The sequence below is a fragment of the Lonchura striata genome, chromosome 2 (assembly GCF_050655825.1).
Source record: "Lonchura striata isolate lonStrDom1 chromosome 2, ASM5065582v1, whole genome shotgun sequence".
NCBI classification, from domain to species: domain Eukaryota; kingdom Metazoa; phylum Chordata; class Aves; order Passeriformes; family Estrildidae; genus Lonchura; species Lonchura striata.
The window spans coordinates 25,792,793-25,814,103 of record NC_140704.1 but is presented as its reverse complement, the minus strand read 5'-3'; the positions used below and the strand labels follow the sequence as shown (position 1 = coordinate 25,814,103).

General features: G+C 35.5%; 1 protein-coding gene across 1 annotated transcript in view; it reads left to right on the top strand.

Annotated features, from left to right (window-relative positions):
* The window catches only part of COL28A1 (collagen type XXVIII alpha 1 chain), a 65,989-nt gene that overhangs the window by 20,877 nt on the left and 23,801 nt on the right, over positions 1–21,311 (top strand). Inside the window, exons 12-24 of the mRNA XM_085567222.1 lie at positions 2,894–2,962; positions 4,223–4,291; positions 5,203–5,271; positions 6,169–6,237; positions 7,120–7,188; positions 7,742–7,810; positions 9,070–9,138; positions 10,100–10,171; positions 12,050–12,118; positions 12,714–12,785; positions 13,394–13,462; positions 16,172–16,240; positions 20,071–20,142. Coding sequence (XP_085423348.1) covers positions 2,894–2,962; positions 4,223–4,291; positions 5,203–5,271; positions 6,169–6,237; positions 7,120–7,188; positions 7,742–7,810; positions 9,070–9,138; positions 10,100–10,171; positions 12,050–12,118; positions 12,714–12,785; positions 13,394–13,462; positions 16,172–16,240; positions 20,071–20,142 — 906 coding nt within the window. The remainder of the gene's footprint in view (positions 1–2,893; positions 2,963–4,222; positions 4,292–5,202; positions 5,272–6,168; positions 6,238–7,119; positions 7,189–7,741; positions 7,811–9,069; positions 9,139–10,099; positions 10,172–12,049; positions 12,119–12,713; positions 12,786–13,393; positions 13,463–16,171; positions 16,241–20,070; positions 20,143–21,311) is intronic.

Here is a 21,311-nt window from a genome sequence, read left to right as displayed (position 1 = left end):
TAATTGGAACTCATCCTAACACAATGAATGATGGGGGGAGCAGATGGTGGGATTTTTGGGTTTGACTGTTAGGTATATTCCAGGCTTAAAATGGTAGAATTTTAATATGTAGAAATATTAGGCTCAGATCAAGTGTAATTTTCCTTCCCATTGCTCAAGATGATATTTTGTGGCACCTGAAGGAAAATCACAATAAGGGGAGAAAAAAGAATCTGAGCAAAGCATTAAACAAAGACAATTATTATGAAAAAGCTTTTTGGAAAAGTAGACTTTTCTTTTTACATGTAGACATAAGGCAATATTATTGCCAGAACTTCATAGTTTTCATAAGTGCCACATTACCTGTTGCACCAGGACCACAGAAGATAAAACCCAGATTTGTTAATAGCCCTTTGAAGTTTGAAACATTCAGTCTTTAAAACAGACTGAATAATTTAAGTTTCCAAGTTTTGCATGTTGTCTGCTAGAAGGTTGAGGGTTTTTTCTCCATTAATATTCAGGCATCCTCTTCTATCCATAAAAAAGTGTATCACACAACAACATTTTCATACTACCCTACATGACTTTTATCACAAGGCTTCTTACCCTCCCTACCCTGGCACCTACAAGTATTGTACCTACAGCAACAGCTCTTGCAAGGCACATGACACACTGGTGTCATGGGCCTTGTGTTCTTCTTATTGGAAGAAAAACTCTGTAATATTTTTATCACATTTAAAAAATAGATCTTTTGGAAAAATATTAACTTCGGCAGGACTCCCATCTGCATTCAAGGCACGGCTCTATCGTGGGTGAACTTGCAGAGAAGTGAATTATTTGTGATAGTGCATGATAGGAAACATCCATCATAGTTACTGTCCTTGGCAAATTCTGTCAGGGACTGTCAATATAGACAGGAAACACAATGTCCTTTTGGGTGACAGGAAAAAAAATTGGAGAGCAGTTCCCAAGCACAATAAAGGGGGTTGGCTTATTGTTTCAGATAATAGATGAACCTATATTTATAAAATGCTATTTTTCAGCATGTAACAAGTTCCTACACCATTTCAGAGGTTTTGATTTATCAGCTGGAGGCAATGTGCTGAGTGGCATTTGCCGTGCCCAGGGCATAGCAGTGCAGTATGCAGCTGATTTTTTTTTTTTTTACCTGATGGATATTTTTTAAAATATACTTTCAACTTTGTGTATTTTTTGGATTCATTTTGTGAAGTATGCTCATGCATCCTAGCACAACAGAAATCCCACTCTGCCTTCTCCACTGAAGAAACAAGGACTGGGAATTGGAGTAGCTAACACTTAGCATACTGCCTTGCCTTACAGCAGCCTGTGACCGCTACTTTCACTCTCTGGCACCTCTTGCAGTGGGTATATCCATCCCTGTCCATCCTAAACTCTCTTCAGGCCCTGAAGCTGCATGGGGCTGAACCTGTTAATGTGGCTTCTCAAGTTGAAAGGTACTGAAGCCAGAGTTGGTGCTGGAGCTAGGAAGCCTACGGGCTGAAAGGCAAAATTTCATGGGCACCAGGCTGTAGGAAGTATAGAAGATGGGTTGTTTGAGGAATTTTTGTTGTTGTTTGATCAGTTTCAAACTAATACATTAAGAAAAACACAGGTATGAGGAAAACTGGTAAATTTGTAATATGCTTTATATCAGTAAAAATTGCATTATGTTATAATGAACAGAATTGTGAGTCTGGTCCAAAGGTTTAATGAAAATACTATTAGGAAACCCAAACAATAAGTTCTACGTAGGAAGACAGTCAACCTTTTAGCTATGTTTTGTATTTTTGCAATAGTTGCACACACAGAATCCATATTAACACAATATCAATGTTGTTAATACCCTATCAGTGTCCTGTGTGGAGATATACTATTCTGCTGAGTAATTGCAGTTTTGTTTCTGCCTTTTAAGACATAACTCCTCTGGGTGCTGTATTGATTTGTTACATCACGAAGATGTGCCAGCAAATCTTACATTTTTTATAAGTTTTAAGTTTCATAGCTATTTCCAAATTATTATACTGTTCTGTAGTGGAATGAATTTAAGTCTGGGCATCAAATTCCATGTTATTCTAGATCTAAAGCTGCAATAGTAGCACTACAAGTGCATAGTTATCAGAGATTAAGCTTCAAGAATACTCTGTTTATTTACCTCTGCTGTATCTTTACGTTTCTGAATCTTAGCTTCCTTCTTTGGCTGATTAAAAACTGATTGATTTTGTGAGGAAATGTAATTTTTTACACTTCTATTGACTTCTCAAGTGCAAAATTCTCATTGAAAGGTTACAGAACTCAGCATAGAAAATTTTTATGTAAATAAAACTTCAATCCTCAAACAATTAGCACCTTCCCACAAAACAAACACATTTTGATTAAAACAAAAATTAGTAACTATGTGGCTGTGTTGGCTTTGTTAGAAACACAGAATCCAGAAGAGAGACTGAGAGGAAGGAGCTGCAAAGATAGGAGTAGGAACAAGTCATGCTGTGTGCACATTTGTTGTAACAGCAAGAACCTTGAGTGCAATGTTGGAAGCTTAGGCACTGCTTCATTTCCAAATATCCATCTTTCTATCAAGAAAAGTCTGTGGAAGCTCCAAAATATTGGATGAAGTCAGGAGCAAAGATAGAGGGAGGAAAAAATTATCTTTCATGATGCATATGAAAGAGTGGCTTTGTAAAATTATTATATCTTGTATGGCCAGGATATTAGCCCTGCTTCTAACATAAACATATTTCTTCAAGACAGGTTTAGATTGTTTTGCTTTGTTAATTTCTTTTTTTTTTTTAAATGTATTTCTCTAGCCCTAAATCAGGCTTTGGAAAGGTACTCCGTCAGAATTTGGTTAAACTTCTATTCATATTAATAGTTTCTTTCCATTTTTTCTCTTTAGGGAGAACAAGGCCCTCCAGGTCCGTATGGTCCTGCAGGACCCTCTGGCATTGGAGATCCAGGACCCAAGGTAACTCAGAAATATGTTTGTTAAATGATAGTGCTGGGTAGTCATTTTTTTGAATGAAATTTCTCACCTACAGTTTTATCAAGGTCAAATTCTTGTCACCTAAATGTAAAACTGATTTACAGGGTTTTGTAGTCACAAAGGATAGAGATAAAAGACCCGCTTTTCCAGCAACTCTTGAATTTTATGATGATCCTATTGATAGAAGTCAGAAACAATGCCATTTAATTGGGGGTTAACTGTGTGGGATAATTTTCAAGCACTAGCAGATGCTTGCACTAATGAGTAAACCACATTTGAAGGTATAGAAATGCATCTCATTCACTGTGATACATGGTCAATTGAGAGATTTGCCTTGTAATTCACTAGGGAACAGATATTCTTAGAAGATTCTCTCATGCAGCTTTTTATTTCTCCATCTCATTTTATTGCAAAAGATTAGAAGGTGGAATCCAGTCTTGGTAAAGTCATGTCTGCCTACGCTGGCCAGCCAGATCTTCTCATGGAAAACTACAAAACTCCCTTCCCTTCCCTTCCCTTCCCTTCCCTTCCCTTCCCTTCCCTTCCCTTCCCTTCCCTTCCCTTCCCTTCCCTTCCCTTCCCTTCCCTTCCCTTCCCTTCCCTTCCCTTCCCTTCCCTTCCCTTCCCTTCCCTTCCCTTCCCTTCCCTTCCCTTCCCGGAGGGAAAGAGTTTATGGAGAAGAAATATCACCCCCTGTCTCTTTACTAGTTCGTAGAAAGATTTAAATCCTTTGTGTCCTTATCCTTGAAGCACACAGTCCTCAGTAAACTGGAGAAATTATGAAGATTATGACACCTTGTAAGTAGAAGATGCAACAACTGAATGCTCCTGGAGTTCCCATGCAATCCCATATTCCACTGAAGCAGGCTTCAATTCAAATACCTAAATAGAAGCTACAGTGAGCAGCCCTCACACCTGAGCATTCCTGCTTTGGTACTGCAGCCAAATTTAGTCTGAGTTAACTCCCTCATTCATGTAATCTCTTAGGTTTTGCAATTTTAAGAAGTTACCCCTATGTCTTGAGTACTGGAATGCAATCTAGTGTTTCAAGTATTAATAGAAAGGTACTTTCAAATGTTTCTAAAACATCATGTATGGGGTTTTTTTTTTCCCTTTAGAAGCTGCACATTATGTTTCAAGCCTTTGTGGTGATGCCATTAAATCATCTATCTGTAAATGCTACGCTCTTCAAAAGTACCAAGTTGAATTAGGACTGAACTTTCTAATTTTCTTTTTCACAAGGGTGCTGAAGGTCGAGAAGGTAGAATTGGATTACGAGGACCTCCTGGAATTGGTGAGCCAGGATTACCTGTAAGTCAGTGATATGTGCATTGGAAATTTAAATGCAACAAAATAAGTCTTAGTGAGTGTAATTGATTGTCAGTAGCTGTATTGGCTCCTGGTTCAATAACCACTCTTAAGTGTAATTTGGATCCCATCAAGAACAAGGACACAAGTTACATGCTTTTAATTCTATCTTTATTTTCTGAATTACAGAACTTTGACAAGATCTTGATTTAATGCTCAGTGGCTGCTTTTTCTTCCTGAAATGTATAAAATATATTATTTTCTTGTTCATATAAAGCCACAAATGTAGATGGGTGTTAGATTAATTCTAGTATTTTTGAAAGTTACTTTGCATTTGTGAAAGACTATTTTTCTCACAAAAATATGTGGAAACTGTTTGTTTAATCAAGATCATCCTTAAAAAAATATATGCTAGCTTTAAAAATTGAAAGTTAGCTGAGTTTTTGAGAGGACAGAAAGAAAAATACTTATTTCTGTATTTGTTTAAATAAAAATTAACATTCTCTAGTGTTGCATATACAGCCTGTCATTATGTATAAAAAATATGTTCAAATTGATGATTTTTATTGTGAAAATCATGAAATTATGTGAAATTATAAGGAATGCATTTCACTGTAATACTAATTCTTTTATAAATAAATCTGAAGATTCATTTGAGTTGTAAGAGTACAGTCTTTAGACATTAATATGTAATTCACATGAATTCAGCATTGGCTTATTCTATTCCAAATGACCCAACTAATGATTTCTACAATTAATTTTAATTGCTTGGGCTCGGTCAAATATTGTAGAAGCATTTTCACTTGCCACTTTCTTAAGTGTTACAAAATCCTGTACTCACAAATTACACAACGTCTCTATAAAAATTTGAATTTCTAGTATAGTTTGAATTTTTTTTTTTTTTTTTCTTTCAGGGACCACCTGGCCCTCCTGGTTCACCGGGTGAAAAAGGTTCGACAGGACAGGGCATTCAAGGTGATAAGGTAGTTTTATGGAAATTACTTTCTTTAATATTGTGGACCAAATTTGCAGTAGTGTCTAAGTTATTTAAGGCCACTGATAATTCCATTGGTATAAAATGTGGATGATGAATCTTGGATTTCTGAATCACTGCGCTCCCAGAATACCCCACTGATTTCAGAAATTCTATCCAGGTAATTACAAAAAAAATTGTACAGTCCATCTCTACCAATAGTAAGTTAATGATTCTTTTATGTGTTTAATAAGAGAATTTCTTTTGATAGCATTAGTGCAATAAATTGTCTTCCAAGAAACTACTGAGCTATTTGTGTTCTGTATTGGAAGAAGATATTCAGCAACTGCTTTAATTTTGCCTTACCATTTTGGGAAACTGAAAGATGAATTTTATGAGTCTCTGAGGACAGTAATCTCATTTAGAATGTTTGCTAGGTTAATACATGTCAACTTTTTAAAAAATATGTACAAATAAAAAAAATTATTAATAAATCATAACTGGATTTCCCATCAAAATACATCCCTCTGTTTTAGAGCCTTGAAGCAAAGATTTTTCTTCCTTTTATGGAAAAGGCATCAGTCACATCTTTGCACTCAGTTCTGAACTGATCTGTCTGACTAGTGAACATATTGTCATGTTTTCAAAATATAACTTCCTTCCTCCTAATATTTAATTTTCTCCTTTTGAAGTCCTATGTTCAAAAACATGAGTGAAGATGAAGTATGTTATGAATTGTAACCAATTTCTTTTCTCTAATATTAGTAATTCCATTAACTATCTTTCTAGTTTGTTTGTAAAGGAATACTTTTTTCCTCATTATTCACATTGTGATGACCAGGTTGTCTAAGATGGTGTTCTTTATAAGTTTCTAAATATAAGTTTCAAAACTGTCATTGATTTCTAGGGTGAAAAAGGCTCTCAGGGTGTCTCTGGCCCTCCTGGAGAAAAAGGTGATCAAGTCAAAGGTGACAAGGTGAGGCAATATACCTTGAGAGCATATTTATAATTGTATCTATAATCAATTATATTTATAGTTAAATTAAGAGTAATTTTTTACAATATTGGAACTATACAAAGGTATATTTTACCTGGATCTGAGCAGCTGGGTTACGCTGTTCCATGCAGCTCCATCAATACAAGTAGCTGAGCCTGGTAATGTTAACTTAGAGCACTAAGGACTATATTCTATGCAGCTGGGAGTATGAGGAAAGAAATGTACTTTTTTTTTTCTCCTAAAATAATTTCAGAAATATTCTATTTAAATTAAAGATTTAAATAGAATATTTCTATTTAATATTTAAATAGAATATTTATATTAAATTATTCAATTTAAAATATTTTAATTTAAAAATAACTATAAAAATGTAAAAATCCCTGAGTCATCTAATCTAATGGACCTGGAACAGGCAAAGAAACACTCTGAATTTTAAAGGTTTTTGACATACTCTGCAGCTGCTGTGTTTACATTTGAGAGTTTCTCTTCTGGGTGCTGTGCAAGAGACTGTCTACATTTCTGCACAAGAAGATCTTTAAAATCAATCTCAGTATGTAAAGATGAGCTATAGATCTGCTAATAATAAAATTACAGATGTGATTATCTAATGTTATAAACGAGATAGAGTTTGTAGGGAAGAAGGGGCATTCTTTTTATTAGATCAGTTGTCATAGGCAGAGTTCCAGGTATTCTGAATACATTTGGTTCAAATAGAAGCAACAGACTTCAAGATAATACAGCTTGAGGACTGCTATTCTGCTACTCTGCTACTCTGTGTTTAATTTAAATATGTTAATCAGATAGCATGGACTATTACCAATTTATTTCTTGGGTGTAGGGTGAACAAGTTCTTTTCTGTAGGGCGAACAAGGCCAGGTAGGACCACAGGGCCCACCAGGACCACCAGGATCAGGCCATCAAGGGGCACAGGTAAGTCCACATTTTGGACATGTAATGAGCATTTGCATAATGTTTTCATTATATATTTTATCAGAGCTATAATTTTACTTTATAAAGATATTATAATTTATTTTATAAAAACATTAAAAATCTCATAGTGATTTTTCATTTTTAAATGTATCAAACTAATTTGTCAGCAAAGCTTGTAAATGCAATGGATTTTGACTGATTTGAAACATCGTAGAATCAAGCAAATGTAAATTTGTTCTAATCTGCATAATAATTTGCATAGTAGGTGAATCAGATAGCATTGCTTTGATGGTGATTTATCATATACAAGAATTTTACAAGGCTAAGGTACCTATCAATTCTGAATGTCAAGCCCTTTGAGACTTGAACACATCCTTTAGCAGTTGGATAAACTGAAACATTACAAAAGATTTTCTGGGTTCTGTTAATTTTGGAAGAAAGATTTCTTATAAAGGTAAGATAACATTGTTATTAACTGAACAATTAATGCATGTGGTACTTTTCAGATGTGGAAGAGTGTAATGCACTAAAACTCACTTATTTTGCTTTATAGGGTATACAGGGTCCACCAGGAGTCCCTGGGCCAAAAGGCTCTGAAGGTTCTGGTTGGCCAGGACCAAAGGTAATGGTTCAAACATTGTTTTTTAAAAGCAGCACTGTCACAAAACAGTAAGTATCTTTTCCAGGCCTTTCAAAAGTGCATTTGATGAGAAGAAAATATAAGTTTATTGGAAGTAATAATTCCTTTTGAATCTTAGAGAGAAAGCCATCCATGTTACCAAGATGGAACATATTGCTTCTGTTTGCTTAGGATCAGCCCTTAACCTTTGTGAATATGAACTTCTGGTTCTAAAGGAACACATATTTTTAAGCAGAGGATCTTTCAGACATCTTTATGTTCAATGAGTTTGGTGCCACATATATGCTGTGTTCAAGTAAATCATTTTACCAACAGTTTAGCTTTAGTTCAGTGATGGTTTTGAGACTTCAGGCTAATCCCACCACACCTTCAGCCTGGTCTTCAGCCTTCAATGGTCACCGTGGAAAAAGAGCTGAAGTGTACTTAGCTGACCCTGCACTGCAGAAGGAGGGAAAGTAGGAAGAGAACACAAAAGTAAGGAAAATTGCTGCTGTCAAACCCCAGGCCGCTAGTGGTACCATGTCAGATGAGGAAAGTGGAATTGCTGCAATATGACAAGACCAAGTGGAATAAACTGATGATCTGCAAATCAGAAGTGTGCTTAGTAATCACCTTGATTTATAAAAGGAAGATGTTAGACACTGTAGAAAAAGCATGAGAAAACAGTAATTTTCTTCTGGGTATAATTTTGGCACGTAAGCAGCAGTTAAAGCAGCAATATTTAATATTAATGTAGAGAAAAATAGGTACCTGTGAAACATGTTATGTGGTAGGCTAATTCTCTTCAGGCGATAAAGCAAAAATGAAACATGAAATTCCTATCTCTTTAACTGTTTTAGAATTACAGGAAGAAAGAATTATGAGGCTAAAACTTTATCTTAATCAGGATGTCTGATTTTTCTTTATTTGGACTCACTTTTCCATTCAGGAACCAAAGAGTTTTTGATATAGTCCTGTAAAGTAAAAAATAAAATGCATTGAAGCATAGAAAGAAATTTGGAGTGATTCACTTTGACTTTCTGCCCACTGCAGGGTTAAATAAAAGAGATGCATCCCTACAAGTTACAGGGGATTTTAAAGAACATAATTTCCCAGTTGAAAACATGACCACTTAGGATCACAGAATTGTAGAATGTGATTACATTCACCTCTATGTTTAAGCAGCTAATTAAATCGTGCAAGAAGTGAATGAAGCTAAACTGTGTTTCTCTATTATTAAACTAAAGACTTTTTGTTGCTAGGGTGAACCAGGTAGACCTGGACAAAAAGGAGAACCAGGACTTCCAGGAATTAGCTCATCAGGACATAAAGTAAGCCTGCTTTTTATTTTTAATTGTTCTTTACGTGGTCTTTTAATTCTTCCACTAATTGTTGATAACCAAGTAGAAGACTTTTTGGTATAAATTAACTGTGGTCAAAATAAGAAGGAATTTCAGTGAGGGTTGTAAAAGCATTGCCACTACCATAACTGGAACAAAGTTTTCCCCTAATCTTTTCTAAACTAGTGAGGTCTTTCCAGGGCCTGTTAGAAAGGTTGCTAACTCTATACCCCCAGTTTTTCTGATGGGAAAAAGAAAAAACCAGTCTGTGCTACAATGGTGGTTATACTGTCTATGTGTTGGAAGAGATATAAAAAACTTAAACCTTTGGCTTCAGATGCCATTTTGAAGACTGTTAATCATTTCTTTAATGACTTAAGTAGGGCTTCCAAAATCAGGTAAGGTGGCACAGATATCTTGTTCTTAATTTTTTTTTTTTTTTTGATCATGAAATAAATGCTTGGCAGGACTGCTTCCTATGACTTTGTTAAACTCTTTCTGGTAAATGTTAAAAGTAATGCTTTAGTCAGTTTGTACAAATGATGAGGGGTTAGTGTCCAGTCAATTATTGGACATTTTTGGTTGACCATCCTTGAAGTCCCAGGTGTTTGACTTAGCAAGTAAATTACATTAATATAATATTGTTCTTATGCACAGAATAACAAACAGTATTCAGTCATTATTTTATTCACTGAGTAAATATAAATTTATTTAATAAAACTCCAAGATTTAGGAAGTAGGTGGAGAACTTGGAGAGAAATTTCAAATACTTACTTTATGGATATTAAAAATTAATATCTATAGAGTATTTTACTTACTGGAAATAACAACCTTTATTTGAGGAAAAATATTGTTTATCTTTAATTAATATTTTCACAAAATTTTGGATCCATTTTACAGAATAAATTATTTTTTTGAATAGGCTGATGTAACAATTTTTTTGTTCTTTAAGGGAGATACAGGTCTAACAGGACCCCCAGGAGAGCCGGGGGTGAAGGGAGAGAAAGGGCTGACAGGGAAAAAGGTAAGGAAATATATTTTGCCACATGTAAAAGGTGAACAAAAAAGGTGATGAAGGAAGAACAGATTATTTGCAGGTTTGCAGTGGAGTTCACCCTTGAAGAAAGCACATACCAACACTTTCTCTGGAGATAAGGGACTGGGAGAGATGTGTCCAACAAACTCCTCAAACAGTGGTTACTACCTGAATGAGCTGCAGGGAAGCAGCCCTGCCTTTTGTGGGCAATTGGCTCCTGCTACATTTCACAATCCTCTCGCAGAGCAGCTAGCTCATGTCTTTAGCCTGTTCCTCGTGGTCTGTTCAGATCTTTCCTGACACCAAGAAGTAACGCTGCATCAGTGGGACTTAGGGCATCTCACAGGGTGGTGAGCTGTGGCTGAAACCTCTCAGCTGTGGTGCAGGAACCCGCACAAACAGCTGAACCCAGGGCTCTTTGTTCTCAAAGAAAACTCTGAGGATCTAGGAAAAACTCCACCACATTTGGAAAAAGAAGCATAACTTCAAAATGGTCAACAGTAATTTAGAGAGGTGCAAAGCAGAGTGGCCGAAATAGTAAATTTAGAGCAAATTAAATTAAAACTTTCAATTGTAAAGCTTTCCACAATGAATGAGCTGCTGAGTAAGCAAAAGTCAGTGCTTTGCATGATTTTTAAGTGCTGCTGAGAATCCAGGTGCCTCCAGATGGCTACTGTGCAGCTCTTATAAGAGGGTAGCAGCTGGCTGACATGTAGAATTGACAAACTACACATAATTTGGAGTAAGCAAATCAGTATTTTTGACTGCAGACTTTAAATCAGAAAATAATTTGACTAGAAATACATATCTATTGAGAATGCAACTTCATATTTTTGTCACCTAAAAGTTCAAATATCAGTCAGACAAACTCCAGCCTGAAGCAGTAAGCCTTCCATGATGAGAAAATATGTAGCATTTCTGTTGCTACTTAATTATATTTTTAAAATTTAAATCAAACCCTACTCAAAAAGTAATATTCCAGTGTATCAGAAGTGCATCAGCATTAAGAGTAAATGCTGGGTTAAAGTTACAGATGGTCATGCTGGGTTTTTGGTTTTTTCTCTTGTATATTGCCTTTACTCTGATGATTAATTCTGTGCTGTCACCTTCCCTGTTGTAAGCCATTGAAGGTAAAAATACTGAGCAGCTACCCTGGGTATTCAGGGCAGTGCAAAGAACAGCTGGATGCCTGCAGTGAGTAGCATGGTGATATTACACGAGTTATTTGCAGGTGTGACAATGTCTCACCAAAGTGGGATCCAGACTGATGCCTATCAACAACAGGCACTGTAATATCACTTTCATCAACAGTTCAAATCAGAAATGGATTTTAGCCTCATTTTAATCTACCTTTTACTCTCTAAATTACCTACAGGTATCCTGATATACTAATCTGGCTTGTATTATGCATAAATATTTTGTAGGTAATGTTCCTTAATAGAATGTTTTGTGTGGGCTATTTTTGAGTTATTTAATGTAATGTTCCTGGCAAATATTTTCAGCCTGGATTGGCCATTGGCTATAGACTTGCCTAAAATTACTTCTCAGAATTGGTCTATCAAGATATTTTCTGTTAAATTTGCAAGCATTTCTCTTTCTTTTATAAGTATATGCATGGAATCTTTCCTAAAAAGAATTTATACAGTTGCAAACGGCACTATTACAAATGCCTGTGAAAATAAGGAATATGAATGTAGGAGATTGAAGGGTTTTAAAAGACAGAATACTTTATTCTTTGTAGGAAAAAAGATTAACCGGATATTTACTGACATTTTCGGGGAAAGTATTTATGCAAGAATTGTTTCTCATAACTCTATCAGTAAAATGAACTACATGAAAAATAATTAATCATTTAATCTCTGTTAGGGGGAAAAGGGAGATGAAGGTCCAAGAGGCCCAGAAGGACCCCCTGGCAAAGGATTTGTAGGTCAAAAGGTATGACTTGATGTGCATACTGGGGAAATACTAAAGGCTATTTTAAGAGATTGGATTCTGACCTATTTTTTCTTTCACTATATGGTAAGAATCAACTCTATTTTGGCTAGTGATTTAAAAGGATTGAAGAGAGAGAGCAATGTGTTCTGGAGCCTGAACAAGTGCAGCAAAATCAGACGCTAAACACAGAGCCTAAGTTAATAGAGCAGTAGAGATTTCCTAAAAATTCAGTATTTTTATTAATATAAAAATTCATTCATAAAAATTCAGAATTTTCATTAAAGTTCAGATATGACAGATTAGCTTAGTGTGTTGATAGACAAAGAGAAGCTAAGAGAAATTAGGAGAATAGTTAGATATCTTAATATGAAATTAAAAGCCTGGAAAGATGCATTAGTAGAGAGACAAATTTTATCTCCCATTTAATATAATTTAGGACATTCTAGAAATGAGCAGGATTTCAGTTGGAGTGGAGCATCTAAATGTCTCTCTGATTATGGGTTAATAATTATTGTTGTGGTTTGGGCTATTTGTGTAGCTGCAGCTGTGAATGAATCTTTGCTGTGATTGAAAAAAATAAATTTGTTTTCTTCAGGGTGACCCTGGAGAAAAAGGATCCAAAGGAATGATTGGTCTTACAGGACCAAAAGGCCAAGCTGGAGCAAAAGTAAGCTTGTTCTTCCATGGTAACCCTTCTCTTTGTATTCTATTAAAAAATCTATGAAGCTTATGCAGCTTATGCAGTGTAAAAAATTCTCAATCATCTGATGCTTGGAGACTTAACAGAACAAAGGGAAAGCAGAAATATTTCCATCATCTATCCTAAATGACACAGTAGTCTCAAGGAGAAAAAGATATAATTACATATAGTTATGCATGAGCACTGATAAGCCAAACTAAAGTTGTCCAAATGATTCTAACCATGAGTATTTAGGAAATTTTTACTTTGAATCATTAAATTTCTGTTATAATATTTTTTTAAGTGTGGCTCTGAATGAATTAAAAGGAAATTGAAATAATATAAGTGTTCTGGTTTTTCCATTGGATTGTAAACCAGAGGAAAAAAAATAATTAACACTAAAAAAAGTCAAATACACAGTTCAACCAATACTTATTTAAAACATTTAACTTAGACCAGCTTTCATATGAACAATATCTTGATTTAAGTATTTTTTATAGTATTGCTTGTTTTGCAGGTAGATCTGTATTGTAGATATTTTTAGTTCAAAAAGTCAAACTGTCTGTTTAAGTCTGAATTATTCCATTTTGTAACAGGGTGATCGTGGAGAGACAGGAGTCCCTGGTGCACCTGGATCATCTGTTTGGGGACCTCCTGGACCAAAGGTGACTATATGATACATATTTCCTAGAGACCAGATATTGGAAATTTCTAGTGTACATTTCTGTCAAAATTAAAATAATCTGATTTTTAAAACTTAAAATTCCTTGCCATAGGAACAAAAATACTGAATTTTAGAAATAAGAACTGAAAAGTATTAAAAATTAACAGACAGTGTTGGAGGCCAGGCCCTTTAATAGTGTGCTGAACTTTGTACATAGTTATTTCCTCCTGAATGCCTCAAAAAAACACTCTAAAACTTATTAGATTTATGTTTTCTTTGGTCCCTCCTGTGAAATTAATCAATTTGAAGTTGGTTTTTTTTCCAAATTTTCTATGCTTTTTCCTTCTTAAAATATGGCATTAAACCCCTGCAAGAATATGTTTATGTATAGTTCTTGGGTGTTATATGCTGGGTTTTTTTGTGATGAGTGTTTGTATGCCACTTCCAAATGAACAACTGGCCTGTATGTACTACTTGAAATGAAATGTCATATATAACATAGCTAGGGCTACATCCACCTCATTTTCTCTATGGGAAAAATGTACTTGAAATAAGTGGGATTCGTCCTGCTGAGTAAAATAGGTGGATTCTTCAAACAAAAAAAGCTAACTTTGAAGGTTTTAAAAATACTTTAAAAATCAGTGATATTTAAATAATAAAGTAATTTTGTTACTTAAATTACCCTTGTTATGTCTGGTGACTTCAACTTTAGTTGATACTTTTCCCTTGGGTGTTAGTTTTTAGAGTGAGGGAATCACTAATGTGTATTGTATCATTCTGAAGAAATTTCATCCTAATTCTTCTTCTTCCTTAAAAATATATGTGCCCTGCCCCACTAGTAGAGGAGGGTATGGCATATACAATATATATGACATACACATTCTGGCAATAGGACATCACAGAGGCATATGATATGTTTTGGATTTGTTTGTACATGGAGGAGAAAGAAAGACAAAAATGCAAGATGCTCAGGGTATACCTGCAGTAAAAATATTACCACCTACCAAAAAAAAAGAAGATTGTGAAATACTCATATCTCTTATATTGGTTTCCAACCATAATAATGTGCCAAACTTTATGTGAGGAGAATACAAGTGAGGTGCTGAAAGACACAACTTGTATGAGGACAAGTTTCATGAAATCAGTCTCCCTTCTTTGTTTTTCCAGTTACTGTGACATTTTTAAATAGACAAGTAAGGGAGTCAAGAGTCTTCATTAATAAATTCATGCTGAAAATAACTTTGTAGAGTTTCTTGCCTTTTTCCCTATGATTTTATTCTGTTCAGTACAGTTCATACAACCTTCATAGCAGATGGGTCATTGTCCAAAACCCAATGAAGTCTGTAGGAGTCTTTTGAAATTCTTTACTAAATTTTAGAGCAGGGTTTATATGGGCAGTAGCTGGTGGAAAAACACCAAGTATTTGGGTAATTATAAAATGCATGTTGATTTTTAGAAAATATACAAAACTTTGTTTCTTTAGTTCCATCATAACTTCTTTGATTTAAACAAATATCTACTATGTTTTGGACAGTTGATCAGCTACACAGGTCTGTTTTATCTTTCAGCTGTGGAAAGTACAACGATAACTACTAATTTTGTTCCTAAAACATCCTGGTGTCTGCAATTGAGAAGATAGACATGATACATTTCTAATGCAGAGAATATTTCTCAAAGCTTGGAGTTACTTCTGGGAGTCTGAGGTCTTTTTGGGACATCTCTAAGTATCTGAGATGGTGATTAGTGATTGCTAGAGGTCCTACCTCCTGGGCAGCCATGGTTATGTCCATGAGGAGTTTACTTCTTTTAAGATACACCCACATTTGAGGACTGAAGTTTTATTTCCCTTAACAGTAATTATGTTACTAATATGGGGACAGTGACATTAGAAAGCTGGTTTTTGTAATTCTTTGTCATGGTTACAGTTGCTCAGTAGTTTTGATAGAGCATTTAATCGCATTCCTTAATGAATGTTTCCTGAAATACTGCATGTTCTTCTTACTGAGAAATTGCAAATGTTTCATTGCAAATTTAGATTTTCTTAGTAAGTTCCTTAATGTAAAGTGAAACATCTGTTGCCAAAGTTTAAACACTAGAAGGAGCCAAATTTTGCTCCGTGAAGGGTTAACATAAGGAACATGAATTCTAAGCCTGATTGCTTTCCCGGAAAGCCACTGCCAGAGCTGTTGCCAAAGAGCTGTGCTGTGTAATATTTGTGGAAAACTCAAGTTTCTCCCTGAGACTTCAGACTATGGAACTTGAAATTTTGAAGTGCTGTGCCATTGCATCTATAGGCTTTCTAAACATACTCTGTCTTAGCACTTCTCTTTGAATTTCCTTGCTGTTCTCTATGTGCTGTGACAGAAACAAGGTTACGCAGCCTGTTTGTGGGCAAAAGTAGGTAGGAGCCACAGGTACATCTGGCTTCTCAAAGTGAATTATGACATTCAACATTCATCTGAAAACTAAAGCCATCAAGTTATTTGTCAAGGTAGAACAAACTCTTTTACACAGCTGGGGAGAATCAGAAGTGTAAGAGAGGTCGGAATCAAGGCAGTGAAACCTCCCTCTGGAAATACTGGTTTCATGTTACCTAGCTAAAAAATTGTCACTCTAAGGAAGAACTGAATATTTGCTCTTTTCTGTAAAATGTTTGAAGTTAAAACTGAATATAGTTAATATAGTTCTGAATTTGTTTCTTTTTGGATAGGGAGATCCAGGACACAAGGGACCACCGGGAGATGATGGACGTCCTGGAAATTCAATAATGGGACCAACGGTAGGAGTTTTTAGACAAAATATAGAAAGTAAATAAGTGTGAGACATGCAAAACTCCTGTGAAAATGCAGACACCACTTGAATCTTTTAAGTAAAGGAATTCACTAATTCTTCAACTTCTCCATCATTCCAGGTTATGTCTATTTCCAAAATAAACTTATTATCTTTACAAAGAAGAAACACAAAATTGTATAAATAACTAGTCCAGTATTATATAACTAGTCTCACCCTGCAAACTTCACATAGGAAGTCTTCATTTGGAAGGCAGTTCTTCAAATTCACCTCTTCCCTTCTAACACACTTTATATCATATTGTACTTCTGTCACTTGTGATCTGGGGTTGCAACTTTCTTTAAGACTTCTGCCACTTCTGATAAGGGAGTATTTTAGGGAAATGTACCATTCTTATGATCTCCTTTCCAGACTGAAACTGGGCACCTTCTTCAGAAACATCTTTTTATTCTTTTCCACTTTAGCATGTCTGCATAAAAAATATTCCACTCAGTTTCATAACTTCACTTTGTGGAAATATAGACAATAGACCCAAATTCAGAAATCAATTCATTTATGTATACCTAACACAATGTAGCTCAAAATAAAGCCACTTAATTCAATAGCTTTTGCATTATAATGTTTTAGAGGAATACCAGTAGTGGTATTTGCTCCTAGCTTGACACAGTTCTACCTGTACCTCTACCAGAGGATGCTGAATAGCACATTGAACCATTCAGTAACTTTTATTTCTGATTTTTGAAAACTCTAATTTCCTTTGTCTTTAAAATAGAAATTACTTCACTCTATTATTCTTATAAAAAGGAGTGTTGAACAAGACTTAATTGTGCAGTGATATCCTTAATCAATTAAGTTTTGATTATAATAGTTGTTTTATTTTATTTTAATCACCATGGGTGCAAAATTTATGTTTATATAATGCATATACAACAAATACAACAATTTGTCAGCTAATACAACAAATACAAATACAATAAAAACAACAAATTTTTGTTATTCTGAAAGGATGTAGAAGCAACAATTTTTGCATTATTACTTTGTAAAACTGCTTGGTGGGGAGGCCTTGAGCCTATTAGGGAAAATTCTATGATAGTGCCCCAGAAGAATTTACCAATGGCTTTGAGAATGCCTCACTCCTTAGGGTGAGTCAAAAGGGGCTTCTCCCATGATGTTCTGCAGTATTATGTTAATCTGCCCTTTCCCCATAGGTCATTGCCTTTTGCCCTGCCCCTTGTACTATCTCTGTACCCCCAAATGACTGGCTCCTGGCCCAATACTTAACCCAGGACCCTGCCCTGTCTGTTTGCCTTTTGTCCCTGGAATCCTTTGGTGTGACTCTATGATGAGTCTCGCTGAAACTCTGTACAGAGACCCTTTCCATCTTTCTTCACTAACCTAGCTGTGCTGTGAGGGTGGATTGAGCGCTTGTACTTGCCCGAGTGGCTTTTTCAGAAGATGCTTTTGGAAGGTAGCAGCAAACACCATCCATTTTACCACACTGCTACACTTTAGAACCTGCCCTGGAAAGTCTGGAAAAGCAGATGAATTCATTTAGCAGACTATCTGTGGTACCATGGCATTCGCTGTCTTACCAGTGCACTGACTTAGAGTGAGTCACTGTGACTTTCTCTTCCAGACACCATAAAATTGTGGGAAGCAGTAATCCCAGAGCACTTAGGCCATCTCTACTGTTTAAAAAGCCCCAAAAAAATAATCTGGACTGGAGAACTGTTTCTTATATAAGATTCGGCCATAGATTTGACCTAAGAAGATTTATAGCATTTATGGTTATGCTACTAATAGCAAGCCCAGACACATGACAAAATCCCAATTCTCACAGAAGAGAATGTGTTAATATGTATCTGGTATTTACAGTGGCCTGCTGGGATTAAATGAAAAAGCCATCTGTTTGGTTGGTTTTTACTTTAGTGAGATTAGAAGTAAAAACAGATATGAACACATGATTTATGTTTTCCTTTCTTGTTAAATAAAAATTTCTGAAACATTACTCGTTTTATCTACAGTTTAATATCTATGGATATTAAGAATCAGGAAGAGATGGAATTGACTTTCCATTATAAAGCTATTTATGATCTAGAAGTATGCTGGTTGTTTACATTTTTACAGAGGTGGATCAGAATTCCATCATTTGAAAATTAGGAGACATGAAGAGACATCTTTGAGAGCTGACACAGTTTGAATCTGGTGGTCAGGGTCTGTTTAAAGACTTTCAGTGAAACTGTCCCATTGTATTCAGGAATGGATGCAATTCATTCAGGAATGACCTACTATATAAAACTTATTTAGGCATAAGGCATGCTAACATCACTATCCACATTTCATCTAAAGTAATTTTAGTGTCTCATCTTACCCAGAACATTGAGTCTACCTTGTCTTTCTTAATTTACCTACCTGATAGCCTAAACCTATGATGTATAGGCATCATAAAGCATGTATTCCATTTTTCTGATAGGGTTAATTTGGGTAATAAGAATAGATTATTTGTGTCTATGGTAGAGACATTCATGGGGCAGGAGATTTTGGCCAAAAGTTTGTTTTAGTTGTATATCCAACTAGAATACAAGCTGATTTGTTGTCCAGACATGGACATTGTATTCAGACAGACCAGGTGCTGAGGTCTGAGCTGCTACCTGAACTCTCGATTTCTTGAAGTATTATACTATTGTAGAAATTTGCAGGCACTATGCACAATGAAACAAGTGTTTTCTGTCCCTTGTAGTCTCATTTTCCTTGTTATTTCCTTTTACTGATGTAGACAAGAAAATATTTATACGTAATTATTCTCAAGGATATGTTATACCTATGTACATTAACAACACTCAGGAAGTTGTTGACTCTTTCATAGAGTGCATTAATATTTCTTGGTTTTGTGGGACAGTGAAGGGCGTGCAGCTCTCTCTGTGCAGCCACAATATCCATAACATGCTGGGAGGGAGGTGCATGTGCACACACATATCCATGAGGATTTCCCATTGCCAGTGCTGTCATGTGAGCATCTACAGTACAGACCAGCAGCATACCCTCAGAGATGCTTCAAAGCAACATTTTTTCTTTCTGGGTTCTGTGAACAGTCTATTTCAAGCTCAGCTAATTTTCTCATTAAATGTCAGGAAAACTCTCACTGGAGTGAGTAAAGAGGAAAAGTTTGCTATTTGCTTCTTGTCTGGCCATGAAAGGAAGCATTGAGATTTTGCAGATGCAAAAACCTTTAGTGGGAGTCAGTGGAAGGGTCAATAGAAGGAGTAATTGTCTTTTGATAAGAGAGCACTTTAGGCTGCTCTTTTTCTTATAATTGTTGAATTTCTTTCTTTTCCTACTTTCCCTTGTAGAATGAAATTTTGCTTTAGTGTATGAGAGAACCAATGTGATTACTTGGAAATTCAAAATGTGCATATATATCTTAAGGCTGGCATGTCATGTTTCAGTATTCTTAATTCAGTTCTCATTGCTCAAACTTACCCCCAAACTGATAAAAGTTTGGTTTTGAAAATAAATTTAACTTTATATGTGCTGAATACAAAGTCAATGCTCTGGAAATTTCTGCAATGACAAATCCAGAAATTAACAATTTCCTAATAAGAATTCTTATTCTTCTAAAATCTTAATTAATTCAATTGAAACCACAATTAAAAAAGCATAGAAATTCCTGAATTTTGTAGACAAATTTTAAGAGCTGGTAACTGCTATTCTATATTTCCAAAAAGATTTTAAATAGCTTCCTTACATATTTGTTAATATTCTTTACACTGTGGTAGTCCAGGTAGTTGCATAATTTCTGACTTCCTATTTTGTTTTTAGGGGCGCATAGGACCACCTGGGCCACCTGGGCCCCAAGGACCAAAAGCTGACAAAGGTGACAAAGGTGAAGCTGTAAGTAGTTTTAATTCCGTACTTTGTGTTCAAGAAAAACCAAAACAACCATCTGTACATGGATATGTGTATGCACATATAAAATAAAAAGACCCCAACAAAATTACTATGTGATAACACAGTATTTAGTTGCTTAGATTTAGTTACTTAACTAAGTGCAGTTAATCATCCTTTAGCTAATTTAAATGTTTCATGGATATTTTGAAGCCCTTTACTAGATACAGCACCACTTGTACAAGAAGATGGAACTAAATTTGGATATAAATGGTTCTCATTTCATTGTCATGAAAGGGATACCATGTAGTTCCATAAAAATCTTTATGGCTGCTCATACATGTTTAAATAAAATCACTGGTTTGAATTTTTTTTTCTGCCTCCCTTTTCTTTACTCTTTTCTGGTCAAGATTTCTAATACTGTCTTCTTGACCAAATTTTGCAGTTCCAGTTCCTTGGATTTTCAGCTGCTTTTCCTACTGGGCAGTTAAATCCTCTAATTTGAAGATTTTTCACCTCTTGCTTTTCTGATGGTTGGCTTCAGAGGGAATTAATACCTGAGTATTCCAGCTGGCACATTCCATTACAAGGACATATCATCCTAAATTTCAGTCACCCAAAACCACATAGACATGTTTGACCAGCCTCTCTCTTTTCCACTAGAAAGTGGAAATAATGTTGCCATCCTTCAATCAGCACATGTCAAACTTCCACTAGCACTATTTTCTTTATGTGTCTAATCCAGCTTTATTTAAAACTACAACCTTCCCAAACACTCCCAAATGCACTGAGGTAGGACCTGAGTGCTTCCAAATTCCTACTCAGCTCCAGTTTCCTATCATTCAAACTGACACAGGTGTAATGCTATGTACCTGACACATTTCCTGCTGTGTAATGTGCAAAGGTTCTGTTGTGGTGTCTCATGGTAATGTTTTTCCCCTGCCATTTTGTGCCCCATGAGCTGGAAAGACACTGTCAGACATAGACAAGATTTATATGGCTAAGTAGGTAGCAGGATGGGTCAAAGCCATCTGCCCTATGCATGCTGAAAGGGAGCCTGGGAATGCCTCCAGGAGTATGAAAGGCAGCTGAAGGGGCAGATGAATTGAGCAGGGAGTTTGGGAGAACAGACTACCAAATACAAGTACACACAAGTATGTTAAGGTTACGTAACC